General features: G+C 41.7%; 1 protein-coding gene across 2 annotated transcripts in view; it reads right to left on the bottom strand.

Annotated features, from left to right (window-relative positions):
• Positions 1 to 16,296, bottom strand: part of LOC142651491 (ethanolaminephosphotransferase 1-like) — an 80,663-nt gene that overhangs the window by 16,926 nt on the left and 47,441 nt on the right. For both annotated transcript variants that reach the window (XM_075826271.1, XM_075826270.1), the window contains exons 5-8: positions 14,342 to 14,610; positions 13,315 to 13,423; positions 8,433 to 8,481; positions 6,476 to 6,656 (exon numbers count right to left, since the gene is read on the bottom strand). In XM_075826271.1, coding sequence (XP_075682386.1) covers positions 6,476 to 6,656; positions 8,433 to 8,481; positions 13,315 to 13,423; positions 14,342 to 14,610 — 608 coding nt within the window. The remainder of the gene's footprint in view (positions 1 to 6,475; positions 6,657 to 8,432; positions 8,482 to 13,314; positions 13,424 to 14,341; positions 14,611 to 16,296) is intronic.

Here is a 16,296-nt window from a genome sequence, read left to right as displayed (position 1 = left end):
GACCTGCCCAGTTTCCCAGTCTTTCTGGATTAGGATACAACTTTTCACCCACACACAGTAATAAGGCCCCATGCACACGACCGTATACTCCATCCGTAATTGCGGTCCGTAATTACGGACCCATTGATTTATATTTTCCACAGACACCTTTCAGTATTTTTACTCATGGGTGTCCATGCTGAAAATATGATAGAACCTGTCCTATTCTTGTCCATAATTACGGCACAAACTCTCCGATAGAAGCCTGTGGGCGCTTCCGTAAATACGGACAGCTACGGATGTGCATCTGTAAATCGTCCGTATTTACGGAAGCATTGCTATGCAACATGTTGGAGACATCATTTGCATCCTCCCTCTTTTTTTTACGGATCCGTATATGCTGATCAAATACAGATGTAATATGGACCGTATTTACGGACAGATTTCCGTATATACAGATAAAATACAGATACCCATGGATCTGTATTTACGGACAGTAGTTACAGAAATATGAAAATGCGGTGGTGTGCATGGGGCCTAAACAACAGATTCCCCTAACCCCTAGTTGGGCTCTTTTTGGTTATCTGCCTGACATCACTCCTGTCCCTCAGCTCTACAAGAGGCTCATTTTTTGCATTTCCGTTGCCGCCCGAAAAAGTCCCTTTGTTTATTTTTGAAAAAGTTGGTCTTCCTATTACGCATGGATTGGGTGAATCCTCCCTGCAAAAAGAATCGAGAGTACGTGGTTTCTTTGAGACCTGGCAACCCATAATCCACATGCTTCATGCACATATTAAGACCAGAATACGAGATTGTTTTTGTCCCACCATCAGGTTCCTCGAACGGACATTAGTTGGTGATGATCCTATATAGCGGCCTGGTATAACACAAAGTGATAGTCTCCTTTGCAATCCCCCTTTCATTTGAACCACAGGGGTGTTCATTTCTGCGCATCCTCATATCCCTATTCCCTCTCCCCCTTTTTTTTGTTTCCCTCGCTTTCTCTTCTCCTCGCTACCGCTAACCACCAGCTTTCAATACACAACTGCAGCTCCAGTCTGGTAGTCTGGAATTCTGAACATTGAGTGTAAGCAAACCCCATCCTCTCCTGTATCTCTGCAAGCTCATTTGGACTGACCATGGATGACCTGCTCCCTGGAGCCCTCTCATCAGAACATACCCCACAATGACCTAGGGACTTGTCTCTTTCTGAGCTCTTTAATCCCCCCCCCCCCCCTGTTGTGTTCCTGTTTACCATGGGATTCCATGGCTGGTTGTAAAAAGTCATATATATATATATATATATATATATATATATATATATATATATATATATATATATATATATTTATATTTATATAACATTCCATAGAGTAACCAATGGCATCACGTCCTTTTCAAATACAGATTGTAAGATGGAAGCAAACTTCTGACTGTTTGCTTTGACTCGTTGCTTTTGGGCAATTTTTCGTTTTGTCTTTTAAACCACAACACATCTTGTGATTAAATTATTTAGATCTTGTACGATTTCTTTTTGCATATATGTTATACTTCAGCTAGACAAGGATAACCCAAATTAACACAAAACATGTTGTTTTTAAATGATGATTTCATTTATTGAGCGTAAAATGCTGTTCAGCCCTCGTGGCCCTATGTGAAAAATGAATTGTCCCCTTAGCTACTAAATCAACCAATTATCCAAATTCTATTAATAATTGGGTTACATTTTACTAACTACACCCAGACATGATTACTGACGGACCTGCTGAGTCTAAACAGCTCTTAAATAGAACCTGTCTGTCAATGTGAAGCTGTGAGAAGATCTCAAAAATCAGCACATGATGCCACATTTTAAAGAGATTCAGATACAGATGCCAAACAAAGACATAGAAATCTACCAGTCTGGAAAGGGTAACAAAGCCATTGCTATGGCTCTGGGACTCCAGCAAACCAGAGTGTAAAGGATCTGCCAGGCACAACTTCTGTGTATACGCCCATGGGTAATCAGTCTGCACCTGGTTCTATGTCTCTGAGACTGACTCCATCTTCCACCACTCAGGATGGCAGGCTTAGGAGTGGGAGAGCCTATCGCAGCCTGGCCAGACGGAGCTAGCTCCCGCCCTCTGTCTATTTATACCTGCCTTTCCTGTTCCTCCTTTGCTTGTGATTCTTCTCGCGTGGTTTCCTGGCCTGCCCTCCTTCGGAGGAAGATCCTGCTTGTATTTTGACTCCTGGTATAGTCGTTTCTTCTATTGATTCTGATTTAGTCTCTGAAATTGCGGCTGATCAAGGTTCAGCTCCCGGGAACCTTCCTGAGAACAATCTGTTTGTTCCCATGCAATTCCGGCTGAGGGTACTTAGGGAAAATCATGACTCCGCACTATCTGGTCATCCAGGCATCCTGGGTACCAAACACCTCATTGCCAGAAACTATTGGTGGCCTGGGTTGCCTAAAGACGTTAAGGCCTACGTCGCCGCTTGTGAGGTTTGTGCTAGGTCCAAGACGCCCAGGTCCCGACCAGCGGGCTTACTACGTTCTTTGCCCATTCCCCAGAGACCTTGGACCCATATCTCCATGGATTTTATCACCGATTTGCCTCCATCTCAAGGCAAGTCGGTGGTGTGGGTTGTAGTAGACCGCTTCAGTAAGATGTGCCACTTTGTGCCCCTCAAGAAACTACCCAATGCTAAGACGTTAGCTACCTTGTTTGTCAAACACATCCTGCGTCTCCATGGGGTCCCTGTCAATATTGTTTCGGACAGAGGGGTACAATTTGTTTCATTGTTTTGGAGAGCCTTCTGTAAAAAGTTGGAGATTGATCTGTCCTTCTCCTCTGCCTTCCATCCTGAAACTAATGGCCAAACCGAGAGGACTAATCAGTCTCTAGAACAATATTTAAGGTGTTTTATCTCTGACTGTCAATATGATTGGGTCTCATTCATTCCCCTCGCCGAATTTTCCCTTAATAACCGGGTCAGTAACTCGTCAGGGGTCTCCCCCTTTTTCTGTAATTTTGGGTTTAATCCACGGTTCTTCTCAGTTTCACCTGGTAGTTCCAACAATCCCGAGGTAGAGGTCGTTCATCGGGAACTGTGCACAGTCTGGGCCCAGGTTCAGAAGAACCTAGAGGCGTCCCAGAGCATACAAAAAACTCAGGCTGATAGTAGACGTTCTGCTAACCCCTTGTTTATGGTCGGGGATCTGGTGTGGTTATCGTCTAAGAACTTGCGCCTTAAGGTCCCGTCCAAGAAGTTTGCTCCCCGGTTTAAAGGGCCGTATAAGGTCATTGAAGTCCTCAATCCTGTCTCCTTCCGACTGGAGTTGCCCCCATCTTTTCGTATACACGACGTGTTTCATGCCTCCCTCCTTAAACGCTGCTCCCCGTCCTTGGCTCCCTCGAGGAAACCTCCTGTTCCCGTTCTCACCCCTGAGGGGGTGGAATTCGAGGTGGCCAAAATTGTGGACAGCAAGATGGTCCAAGGCTCCCTCCAGTACCTGGTCCATTGGAGAGGATACGGGCCTGAGGAGAGGACTTGGGTACCCGCCCGGGATGTTCACGCTGGAGTATTGCTCAGGAAGTTCCACCTTCGTTTCCCCAATAAACCGGGTCCACTTAGAAAGGGTCCGGTGGCCCGTCATAAAAGGGGGGTACTGCAAAGGATCTGCCAGGCACAACTTCTGTGTATACGCCCATGGGTAATCAGTCTGCACCTGGTTCTATGTCTCTGAGACTGACTCCATCTTCCACCACTCAGGATGGCAGGCTTAGGAGTGGGAGAGCCTATCGCAGCCTGGCCAGACGGAGCTAGCTCCCGCCCTCTGTCTATTTATACCTGCCTTTCCTGTTCCTCCTTTGCTTGTGATTCTTCTCGCGTGGTTTCCTGGCCTTGCTGCAGCTTCTAGCTATTTGACCTTGCTTCATACTGACCCTGGCTTACTGACTACTCTCCTGCTCTGCGTTTGGTACCTCGTACACTCCTGGTTTGACTCGGCTCGTTCACCTCTCTTGTTGCTCGCGGTGTTGCCGTGGGCAACTGCCCCATTTCCCTTTGCTTGTGTCCCCTTGTCTGTTTGTCTGTCGTGCACCTATTGAGCGTAGGGACCGTCGCCCAGTTGTACCCCGTTGCCTAGGGTGGGTCGTTGCAAGTAGGCAGGGACTGAGTGGTGGGTAGATTAGGGCTCACTGTCTGTTTCCCTACCCCCCTGTCATTACACAGAGTGAAAGCCATTATCCACAAATGGAGAAAACCTGAAAAACTGGTAAACCTTCCTAGGAGTGGCTGGCCTATCAAAATTTCTCCAAGAGCGCATCGACGACTCATTCAGGAGGTCACAAAAGAACCCAGACAAACATCTAAAGAACTGCAAGCTTCACTTGCCTTAGTTAAGGCCAATTTACACGATTCCACAATAAGAAAGACACTGGGCAAAAAATTTAGATCTATGAGAGAGTTACAAGGCGCAAACTCGTCTTACATTTGCCACAATACATCTAGATAACGCCTAAGGCTTCGTGCACACTTCAGACACGGTTTTCACGGCCGTTTTTGACGGATCCGTGTGTCCGTTTTATCGGCCGAGTGCACTCCCGTGTGCACTCCGTATTTCCGTTTCCGTGCGCCGAGCATGGTCCTGTCCAGGGTGCTGAAAGAGTTAATGGGCTGCACTGATCGGCGGTAACTCTTTCAGCCCCCTTGACAGTACCATGCTCGGCGCGCGGAAAATACAATTTGAATGTTATAAAAAAAATAAAAATTTCATACTTACTTTCCTCCTGTCCGGCCTCCAGCGTTGAAGTTTCATCCATGTCGCCGCTGCAGCCAATCACTGGCTGTAGTGGCGGTCAGAAGGCCGGCCTCCAGGGATGACGCTTCATCCCACGTGACCGCCTCTGCAGCCAATCACAGGCTGCAGCTGCCTCTGCAGCCAATCCCAGGCTGCCACGTCATTCTTGAAAGTCGGACTGGAGAAAGAAGAGGGACTCGTCACCAAGACAACGACCGGGTAAGTATGAACTGATTTTTATTTTATTTTTAATCAGAAGCCTCTTTTCTCTATCAGTGATTGATAGAGTCAAGTGGCTGCCGATTAGTGTAATATTTCTGTTATGTTTTACTGCCCGCCCGGCGGTTGCTAGGCAACGGCTCCGTCACACACGGACGGCACACGGATGCCTTCCGTGTGCCTTCAGTTTTTTTGACGGCCCCTTTGACTTGCATGGGCCTCACGGTCACGGAATCCCGGACCAAAGTAGGACATGCTCTACTTTGGATCGGAACGGAGCAACGGACCGTCAAAAAAACTGAAGTGTGCATGGCTCCATTGAAATGAATGGGTTCAGGGTGCTATCAGTGACAAAAACGGATAGCACCCTGAAGGAAAAAACTGAAGAGGGCATGGGGCCTAAGACTTTTGGAATAATATTCTGTGGACTGATAAGTAAAAGGTAGAACTATTTGGAAGACATGGGTCTTGTTACATCTGGCTTAAAGCTAACACTGCATTCAACCATAAGATGATCATACCAACATTTAAACATGGTAGTGTGATGGTCTGGGGCTGCTTTGCTTCTGCAGGACCCCGTGAATTCTGCTCTCTATCAGAAAATCCTGATGGTGAATGTCGGCTGCCAGTTTCTGACCTAAAGCTCAAGTTCAGTGGGTTATGCAGCAGGACAATGATCCCAAGCATGCAAGCAAGTCCACCTCTGCATGGTTCAAAGGAAACAAAATTACGGTTTTGAAGCAGCTGAGTCAAAGTCCTGACTTAAATACCATTGCGATGCTGTTGCATGACCTTAGACGGGCAGTTCATGCTTGAAAACCCCCCAATGTAGCCAAATTAAAACAATGCTGCAAAGAATAGTGGGACATAATTCCTCCACAGGAATGTAAAAGACTTATCAGAAGTCATCACGAACGTTTGATTGCAGTTGTTACTGCCAGGGGGGGCCTAACCAGTTATTAGGTTTAGGTGGGCAATTCTTTTTTTTTGCATGGGTGGTACAGATCTTTATCCTCAATAAATAGACTGATCATTTAATAACTACATTTTGTGTTTACTTGTCTTTATCTTATGTTAAAATGAGTTGCATAATCTGAAACATTTAAATGTGAAAAATTAGCAAAAATAGAAGAAATGATGAGGGGCAAACACTTTTTCACAGCCATGTGTATTGAATTATATTGAGTTATACTGTATATGAAATATTCAATAAACTGAGTATTATAGAAGGCAACACAACTGGAGATTTTATTGCTTTATGATTGTTTACCACCTGTGGATTTGAGCAGCCCCTTTCTTACCTCCCACAATTATGTAATTTGGTGCACTGTGTAAAATGTAACTAAACACTTGCTGTTAATGTTTTTCCATAAAAAGGTAAAATATAGTAGTTAAGCACCACTAATGTAGGTTATGTGTCCAAAAACAATGTCAGGGAACAAACATGTTGACTTTCTAGTTATACGAAGAACATCTCCAACTCATACTTACAGTTACATTTGAGAACAGTATACCGACCATCCATAAAAACAGCCTTGGCTGTCTGTCCAAGATATTACAGGGAGAAAAAATGGTCCAGACAGTCAACAAAATAAATAAAAGGGAAGGAGAAAATAATGGTAAAAGTCCTTCATATACGGAGCTCTTCAGTAGGGTTTTCTGTCGATAAGCTCTGCAGGCAGAAGAGGTGGAAGATGTAATTTTTGGTGTCAAATTAATATTTTATTATTTCTAACTCAGCATTTTATCCCTTATACAAATGACATCTCCTATGACTTTAGTTTCTTCATTAATGTATTTTTTTGTTTTAATTCTCTTCAAGAAGTATGACAACCTGCAACAAACCAGATACAAGCCAATGCTATTATCCCAGATGTTGTTTTATTTGTTACAGGCATGAACATATAGACCAATGTTCTAATATTATATATAATGAAACTGTACATTAGGTTAAAAAGATTGAAAAGGGTTTGTAAGTGTTTCCAGATTATAAATAAATAAAATAAAATTTGTAGGCACTTACACACAGGTTGGAACCGCATAGATCACTAGAACAAAGTGTCTTTAGTGATCTTGCTAGTGTTATTCTGCCCCTTTGGATTTTAGCTCAGAGATCTCTAAAGATCTCAGATTTAAATGATGGCTCTCAAAAAGATGTGAACTCTCTGGGCAAGTCATCAACATTTAGCTAGCAAAGTCCTCTGAGCTAAAAGTTGGAGAGTTTCAGCACATATTAGGGCAGTGAGCCTTCCTTGTTCTTGTGATCGTTGGGTCCCAGGTTACAGACCTCCTCCATTGAAGGCTTTTGACATATATCTATGACATGTCAAACTCAAATCCAGAGGCTCGCTTTAAAGAGGCTCTGTCACCAGATTTTGCAACCCCTATCTCCTATTGCAGCAGATCGGCGCTGCAATGTAGATTACAGTAACGTTTTTATTTTTAAAAAACTAGCATTTTTGGACAAGTTATGACCATTTTTGTATTTATGCAAATGAGGCTTGCAAAAGTCCAAGTGGGCGTGTTTAAAGTAAAAGTCCAAGTGGGCGTGTATTATGTGCGTACATCGGGGCGTTTTTACTACTTTTACTAGCTGGGCGTTCTGACGAGAAGTATCATCCACTTCTCTTCAGAACGCCCAGCTTCTGGCAGTGCAGACACACAGCGTGTTCTCGAGAGATCACGCTGTGATGTCACTCACTTCCTGCCCCAGGTCCTGCATCGTGTCGGCCACATCGGCACCAGAGGCTACAGTTGATTCTGCAGCAGCATCAGCGTTTGCAGGTAAGTCGATGTAGCTACTTACCTGCAAACGCTGATGCTGCTGCATAATCAACTGTAGCCTCTGGTGCCGATGTGTCCTCGCTCGTCCGACACGATGCAGGACCTGTGAGTGACGTCACAGTGTGATCTCTCGAGAACACGCTGTGTCTGCACTGCCAGAAGCTGGGCGTTCTGAAGAGAAGTGGATGATACTTCTCGTCAGAACGCCCAGCTAGTAAAAGTAGTAAAAACGCCCCGATGTAACACACATAATACACGCCCAGTTGGACTTTTACTTTAAACACGCCCACTTGGACTTTCGCAAGCCTCATTTGCATAAATACAAAAATGGTCAAAACTTGGCCAAAAATGCTCGTTTTTTAAAAATAAAAACGTTACTGTAATCTACATTGCAGCGCCTATCTGCTGCAATAGCAGATAGGGGTTGCAAAATCTGGTGACAGAGCCTCTTTAAGCACTGCTTATATTTTTGTACTTTTTTTAAGCTAACTTTTACCAAATTGTGGTCATAGAACAGAATGAAATGTGCTCTAGTTTTGTGTATATAGACTGCTATGTGACAGGTATATAAGTTAGTCATTTTAGCCTTCCCCCTCCGCAGCCACAGGTTATAGAAATTTACTCCTTTAACATGCGTATTAAATTTTTAAAAATAACAACTTACATAACAATGTTATACACTGTCTGGGGAAGGGCGATTAGTAAACTGCATCCTAAAAAAAACCAAAAACAAATAAATATAAGAGATTTTATTTTCTAAAAGAGATGAGAACAGAATATACATAATGGAGATTTATTAGATCTAGTGCAAAGAAAAAAATGTAGTCGTTTTCCAAAGCAGCCAATCAGCAGAAATGAGAGATGGAATCTGACTTGTTGCTGTAGGCATTTGCTCCACTTTTCCTTTGTACTAGTTTTGACAAATCTGCCCCACAGTACTCAGTGATATATATATAAATAAATGACCATATATCCTAATTTATGCAACAACAGTGAGTAGTTAATACAACCGAAAATGCAGCATGGATCAATATAGCCCACTAAATATATGAAAATAGAGAAATGTTTAAACAAAGTCACACGGGCTGATCCAAGGGTGTTCACCCAAAAGCATCATAATAGAATATATAACCCGAAAAAGAAATGATGCTGAAGAGACACGTAATAAGCAAATAGAAAAATACTTTATTAACATACATGGTATGAGACAATAAACAATGCATAAAAACAGAAAAAATCCATAGACCAACAGTTAAAAAAGGGACAAAAGTAGATAGACCATGAATATGGTCAAATGTAAATAGATACAACAATATGGATGCAGCAATATATAGCCAGACGAAGGCATTTGCGCCGAAACGCGCGTTGGGGTGGACGTTGGCTGTGTGTCTTCCTTGGCATCCCATCATGGGTATGTTTTATCCGCTTTAAATTGCCACCTTTATTATGCATCCATTGATTCTTTCTTCCAGGTTGTATTTGTGCATATAGATATAGACCTCATTTTTCGCTATATATTGCTGCATCCATATTGTTGTATCTATTTACATTTGACCATATTCATGGTCTATCTACTTTTGCTAGTTTTTGCTTATGTAGCTCACCAATATTTTGCACTTACATTGTATCGCCATCTTACATAGTGTTATATTTACACATGGCGTTTTTTACTAACCTTCTATTTTACTGTGGACCTTATTTCGGTTTCACAAGTTTACTAGATGTATAGCTAAGGTTTATTGGCCTTATTATATGCATATTATATATACTATCTCCTGAAAGTCAAATCACAGATACTAATCTGCCATTCATGAATATTGGACTGATACACAGCCTATTGTCCCTTTTTTAACTGTTGGTCTATGGATTTTTTCTGTTTTTATGCATTGTCTATTGTCTCATACCATGTATGTTAATAAAGTATTTTTCTATTTCCTTATACATTACGTGTCTCTTCAGCATCATTTCTTTTTCGGGTTATATAGTGAGTAGTTAATAGTTGAGTCACTTATACGATGATCATTACGTTTCTTATTTTATTAAACCAAATATCCAAGTGTTATGAGTTTATAGAGTAAACAGTCGAAACTTGCTTTATTGTTTTCTCACACTGTAGAATAACTCAGACAACTAAGTAAACCAGACGTAATCTTTAAAGAGCCTCTGTCACCACATTATAAGTGCCCTATCTCCTACATAAGGAGATCGGCGCTATAATGTAGGTGACAGCAGTGCTTTTTATTTAAAAAAACGATCTGTTTTCACCACTTTATAAGCGATTTTAGATTTATGCTAATGATTGGCTTAATGCCCAAGTGGGCGTGTTTTTACTTTAGACCAAGTGGGCGTTGTACAGAGGAGTGTATGACGCTGACCAATCAGCATCATGCACTCCTCTCCATTCATTTAGGCAGCGCATAAGGATCCTTTTAGATCGCTATGTGCTGTATTAGACTAACTCATTAACAATACTGAAGTGTTTAGACAGTGAATAGACATTCCACGGGATGTCTATTCACAATCTCTGCACTTCGTTACTCTGTCTGTGGTAGTTACAGCCGAGGACACGTAATCTCGCGAGATTACGCTGTAGATGACAGGTTACAACGAGATCACGCTTCCTCTGCTGTAACTAGCACAGAAACAGTAACAAAGTGCAGAGATTGTGAATAGACATCTCGTGGAATGTCTATTCACTGTCTAAACACTTCAGTATTGTTAATGTGTTAGTATAAGACAGCACATAGCAATCTAAAAGGATCCCTATGCGCTGCCTAAATGAATGGAGAGGAGTGCATGACGCTGATTGGTCAGCGTCATACACTCCTCTGTACAACGCCCACTTGGTCTAAAGTAAAAATACGCCCACTTGGGCATTAAGCAACTCATTAGCATAAATCTAAAATCGATAATAAAGTGGTGAGAACAGATCGTTTTTTTAAATAAAAAGCATTACTGTCACCTACATTATAGCGCCGATCTCCTTATATAGGAGATAGGGCACTTATAATGTGGCGACAGAGCCTCTATAAAAGCAACTTTGTGATTTAGGGAAGCAAAAACGTGGAACGTGATGGGCAAGGATCATTACATGGAACTTTGTATGGGACAATATCTGCTCTTTAATCCATGTCTAATTTGTAATTGTGAGTTTTTGTTTTCACAAAGGATTGAAGAAATTGATTGGAGTAAGCCTCTACAAGAAGCCGTGTTTGAATCACTAAGGGTATGTTCACACAGAGTGTTTTCAGCCGTTTTTCGGGCCGTAAACATCCAGAAAAACAGCTGAAAAATCGGAAGCAGAACGCCTCCAAGCATCTGCCCATTGATTTCAATGGGAAAAACTGCGTTCTTTTCCGACGAGGCGATTTTTTAAAAACGGGCGCGTAAAAAAAGGCTGCGAAAAAGAAGTGCATGCCACTTCTTTAGCTGTTTTTGGAGCCATTTTTTATAGACTCTATAGAAAAACAACTCCAAAAATAGCCGTTACAAACGCAGTGAAAAACGCGACTTTGATTAAAAAAAACTTCTGAAAATCAGGAGATGTTTTCTGTTGAAGATGTTTTCCCTTGAGATGTTTTTTATTTTGTGTGTGCACATACCCTTAGGCTGGGTTCACACGAACTATTTTCAGACGTAAACGAGGCGTTTTAAGAGTAAAAAAGACACGTAAAAAAGATGGCTCGTCAAAAGAAGTGCAGGACACTTCTTGAGACGTAATTTGAGCCGTTTTTCATTGATTCCAATGAAGAACAGCTCCAAATTACGGCCGTAATTGACGCCTCGCAAAACGAGAGTACATGCAAATACGTCTGAAATTACGGAGCTGTTTTCTCCTGAAAACAGCTCCGTAATTTCAGACGTAAATGCAGTCATCGTGTGCACATACCCTTAGGATCACAGAGTTGCTCTTAAAGGTGCAGTCACATGTGGCGTAAGAACACACACCAAAAAACAGTAACTCCGCAGCAAATTCCATAGCAGAATTCATTTTGCGGATTTCGTAGTGAATTTGCTGTGTAGAAGTGTTGCGCATTTCAGTGCAGACTTTTACATAGCAATGAAGTCTATGATGAAATTCCGCATCCAAAATAAGCAAAACATACAGGAAAAGCTGAATAAACTATTTCCGCAGCAGAAAAATTCTGCACAGAAATTTAAACCATTAATGTGTTGCAGATTTTTTCACCCATAGGAATACATGGTGTAAATTTCCGCAGAGTACTTTTCCGCTACAGAAAATTACGCCACTTGTGACTGCACCCTAAGGCTGGATTCACACGAGCATGTTCGGTCCGTAAAGGACGTAACGTATTTCGACCGAAAGTCCCGGACCGAACACACTGCAGGGAGCCGGGCTCCTAGCATCATAGTTATGTACGACGCTAGGAGTCCCTGCCACACTGCGGGACAACTGTCCTGTACTGTAATCATGTTTTCAGTACGGGACAGTAGTTCCACGGAGAGGCAGGGACTCCTAGCGTCGTACATAACTATGATGCTAGGAGCCCGGCTCCCTGCACTGTGTTCGGTCCGGGACTTGTGGCCGAAATACGTTCCATCCTTTACAGACCGAACATGCTCGTGTGAATCCAGCCATAGAGTATAATTTATGTAATTTATCTCACATTCAGAATTCTTATTTCAGAGCAGGAATTAATACACACTTCAGGCTTTTTTGTGTTTATAGTATGTAGCACTTGTGTAGTTCTGTTCCCCAGATAAAAAAAATATTACCAACAAATTTCAACTCCGTTCCCCCACCAACAGCCTCCATGGTCCCCTGTCGCTTCGATGTTATGATCAGTGACTATGGATAAAACCTCAAAACTACTGGCATTTGACAAAACTTTATTATGGAGGAAATATAATATTGAAGTGGCAAGGATCCACAGAGACGGTGGGGGAATGGAGGATAATTTTAAACAAACATATATTACAAAAGAAAAGCCCCTTAATAATTGCTGCCATGAGTCACATACAAGCATCCAGCCCACAGGATAATATGTAAGTAACGCATGCACACGTGGTCCATCAGATCAGTTTTTTTTTTATCCTTTTCCACTCCCTTGTCATTCATTTCCATTTTTCTCTTGAAATTATGCATGAATGACAGCAGAGGGCAGAACGGAGCCAAAAATGCTTGCGAAAAGGTTTCCAGTTACTCTATAATATTGACTGGGCAAGAAATATCAACTTGCTATTGCATATGCTTTGCATAAACACATAGCTGTTGCAGTATAGGGACAGGTCAACTATAAGTTGTTAGTTTTGTATGTAAGAAATTAACCAAAAAATTAGGAACAATTGTGAATATTTTGTTCCATTAGTGGTCAGGAACCTTCTGATTCTTTAGAAGAAAAACATAATGTGGATTCATCTAGACCCTCTTGGCAGTCCGCTACCCTAGTTGTTTTATTAACTTTATTGATACTTGCTGTTATTAGGCACCCGATTTTCCCCATTAATTCTCATGGGGGACATAAGCATCAAATAGGGTTTCAAGTACTTTTAAGTATGTATTTCCACTAGTTAGGCATACATACCTACAAGGAATGTAATTAAAAAATCCGTCATGTATACATGTGAGAACAACGATTTATGGAATGTTTCTACTCCAACTATAGCAGTGAGGATGTAAACCAAAGTCATTGACTGAAAGAACAACAACAAAATCACGGTTAAGGCTCATGTAAGTGTTTATATCACTGATAAAAAAGACCAAAGTAACTATACAGTTTGTTAATATAAAACACAGTCCTGTCGATAATTCTAGCTAGTATCCATTCACCTACTGGGATTATGGAGATGTGCATAAATTATTAGGGAGCCACTTATTAAGGTTTCACCTTGTAAACTTTGTTTTGTTAAAACTCCGCCAATTGTAAACATTTTAGTGGCCATACACCTTCTCTACCTTTGTTTCAGTTATCCTCCGCCGTCATTATGAGCGCTGTGTTCATAGGTTTTTAAACACATGGTACTGATTGATTTAATACTATGTCACAGTGCAGATTACGGTTGGGCAGTCAGTGTAATAGACCAGTCCAGATGATGGCCCCATGCAAAAGGGCCCAGTGCAACAAGACACAGAGCATAAATTAATGTGCTTACTCCCCCATAGACATGTACACTCAGATAGGCAAGGCATGCAAGTTAATTGCCATATGGAAAGGGGACGGCGGGGGGGGAATGAGAGACCTAGAGGAAATTAAACATGCCTAAACCTTGTTTCCCCGACAGTAGACATTTATAGGGGAGTCAGGTGAGATACAGGTCAGCCACCGTATGTGTAAGCTGGGCATACACATTAGATAAATGTAATTTGACAACCTATGTGTATAGTGACAGACTGGAGGAAACAAGAATCGGTCATGTTGGATTTCAATATGCCTGTTCCTTTTTTCTTTTGGGAGATAAGGGCCTCCAGTGACTTAACCCCTATTCTGTATTGAAATAAACATGTAAACTCTGCTATACATAGTATAATGAATGTTTTCTTTTGACCTGGCTCTTGTGTAATTCTGAAAAGTCTAGAAAGAAGTTAGATATAAGACAAAAGTAACAGCTTACCAACTGGCTAATATCATATGCCCACGGAAGAAAGAGAACCCCAGTGTTGTATTTTTCCCAGTGTGAGAGCATAAAGGTGAAGAGTACAACACTAGTCACTAAATACATCTTCATTGGTGTTAATCCAGCGTCTCCTGAATCGCATCCAAATATTGAAAACAGAGACAATGGAAAGATAGACGCTGTCCAGCTGTCAAGCCCATGGTCAAACAACTCTCCCAACGGGCTGCTGGACTGAGTCCTCCTGGCATGTTTCCCATCAATTGAATCTGCAAACAACAAACAAGTGAAACTCTAGATAGTAAAAGTGAACTGAACACAATTTTTGCAATGCTTAATACGTAAAAGTACTCCTTGGCCTCACAACAATTCCATATGCATAAAGGCATATTGCAGAGCAGGGAGTGAACTAGAAGGCTGCATTAGGGACCTGTTCTGTGTGCCGCTGTGGTGCCTCTGTGAGGCACTGTATTCCCCCCTAAAATCAATGTGTCTAAGGGAGAATACATCTGAAAATCAGCACGTAGAGGTATTTCCCTTCCATGAGAAAAAACATCTGTGTAAAATTAGAGGCAACAAAGGTCCAATTTGGGCCCCTATGGGTGACGTAGTCAGGATTCAAAATCCCAAATACAGCCGTGTGTATAAAGACAAATGGGAATCAAATTAGACCCTGTATTGTGTTTTGATCACTTTCAGACCCATGACATATGAGTGTACATTTTATTTCACGTTTTGTAATGAAATTTAATCACAAAGTTTAGCAGTAATCCCCGCAAAATAAGCTAGAGGTATGTGGTCTATGTTACATAGATATTGATATGTAATTGTAGAATTTGAGGAGTCAAAGGTTTTATGAACTGTACAAAATTAATCATATAATGTTACTCCCACATATTAATTAAAGCGGGTGTCTGATTTATAGTAAAACATATTTTACTATAACGCAATCAGAAAGATAAAGAAAAACAACTAAAATTAACATAAAATTTTAATATGGCATCCTGAACGACGTCCGTATGACGTTTTGTAGCAATGACTTATTCGCCACCTTTGTGCTCTATTAGGAATTTGCTTACCTTTATATGTCTACTGAATGAGATTATAAATACATGCTTAATCCGGAACTGTGTGTTTTTATTTTACACTTCTCAATGTAATGTGACAAATCAAATGACTAAATGAGTGTCATTGAAATGCAGGTCACTGGGTCACTAACCTGTGTCTGGTTGCATGCACTTTAAAGGCAGTCAATGTCTTATAGCAATATAATTTCTGTTATAGACGGAAGCTTGTTAGATATACTCCAGTTGATGAAATAGAAGCAATTTATGGGTTGTAACTGCATTAGAAATTGGAATTACTAGTAGGCCCACAGGCGTATAGCCACTGGGCCAGGGACTGTTGCCCTAAGGGGTTAATCAAGTTGGTAGGCAAGAATGGTTTTTTTGTGTGCTGACGTCGTGTAGTTACTGCCCCTTCATTCTAATAAAGCTCTGATTGGGTAGGGGGCATTACTATTTAAATTTAGAGCTCATTTAAGCCCTGGCTCTCCCTTGCTCTGCCTCTCTTGGCCGTGATTTTTCCCTCACTATGGACCGGCAAGAGTTTTCTGAGCTGATCAGTCAGAGGATGCGGGTAGAGGGGAGCGCTTGACTCCAATCTCTCCTCGAAGAGAGTGCAGCAACAGCTCCCAGCGTTATTCCGCCTACGCGGCGCTCTGCTAGAACACCCCGCCCTTCTACTCGCCTGTCCCCGTCTGCGGCGGTGTTTACGCGATCTCAGGCTTCTAGGCCTGCGTCCGCAGTTAGCTCTTACATTTTAGAGCTTATTTAAGCCCTGGCTCTCTCTTGCTCTGCCACTTTTGGCCGTAAATTTTATAAATAGATTTTTTATAAATTGTAATTATCTGGATTTCTGCCTTGATTACTAATAAAATGTGATCTGATTGTTAT

The sequence above is a fragment of the Rhinoderma darwinii genome, chromosome 5 (genome assembly GCF_050947455.1).
Source record: "Rhinoderma darwinii isolate aRhiDar2 chromosome 5, aRhiDar2.hap1, whole genome shotgun sequence".
Classification (NCBI taxonomy): domain Eukaryota; kingdom Metazoa; phylum Chordata; class Amphibia; order Anura; family Rhinodermatidae; genus Rhinoderma; species Rhinoderma darwinii.
This window is presented reverse-complemented; position numbering and strand designations above follow the sequence as displayed.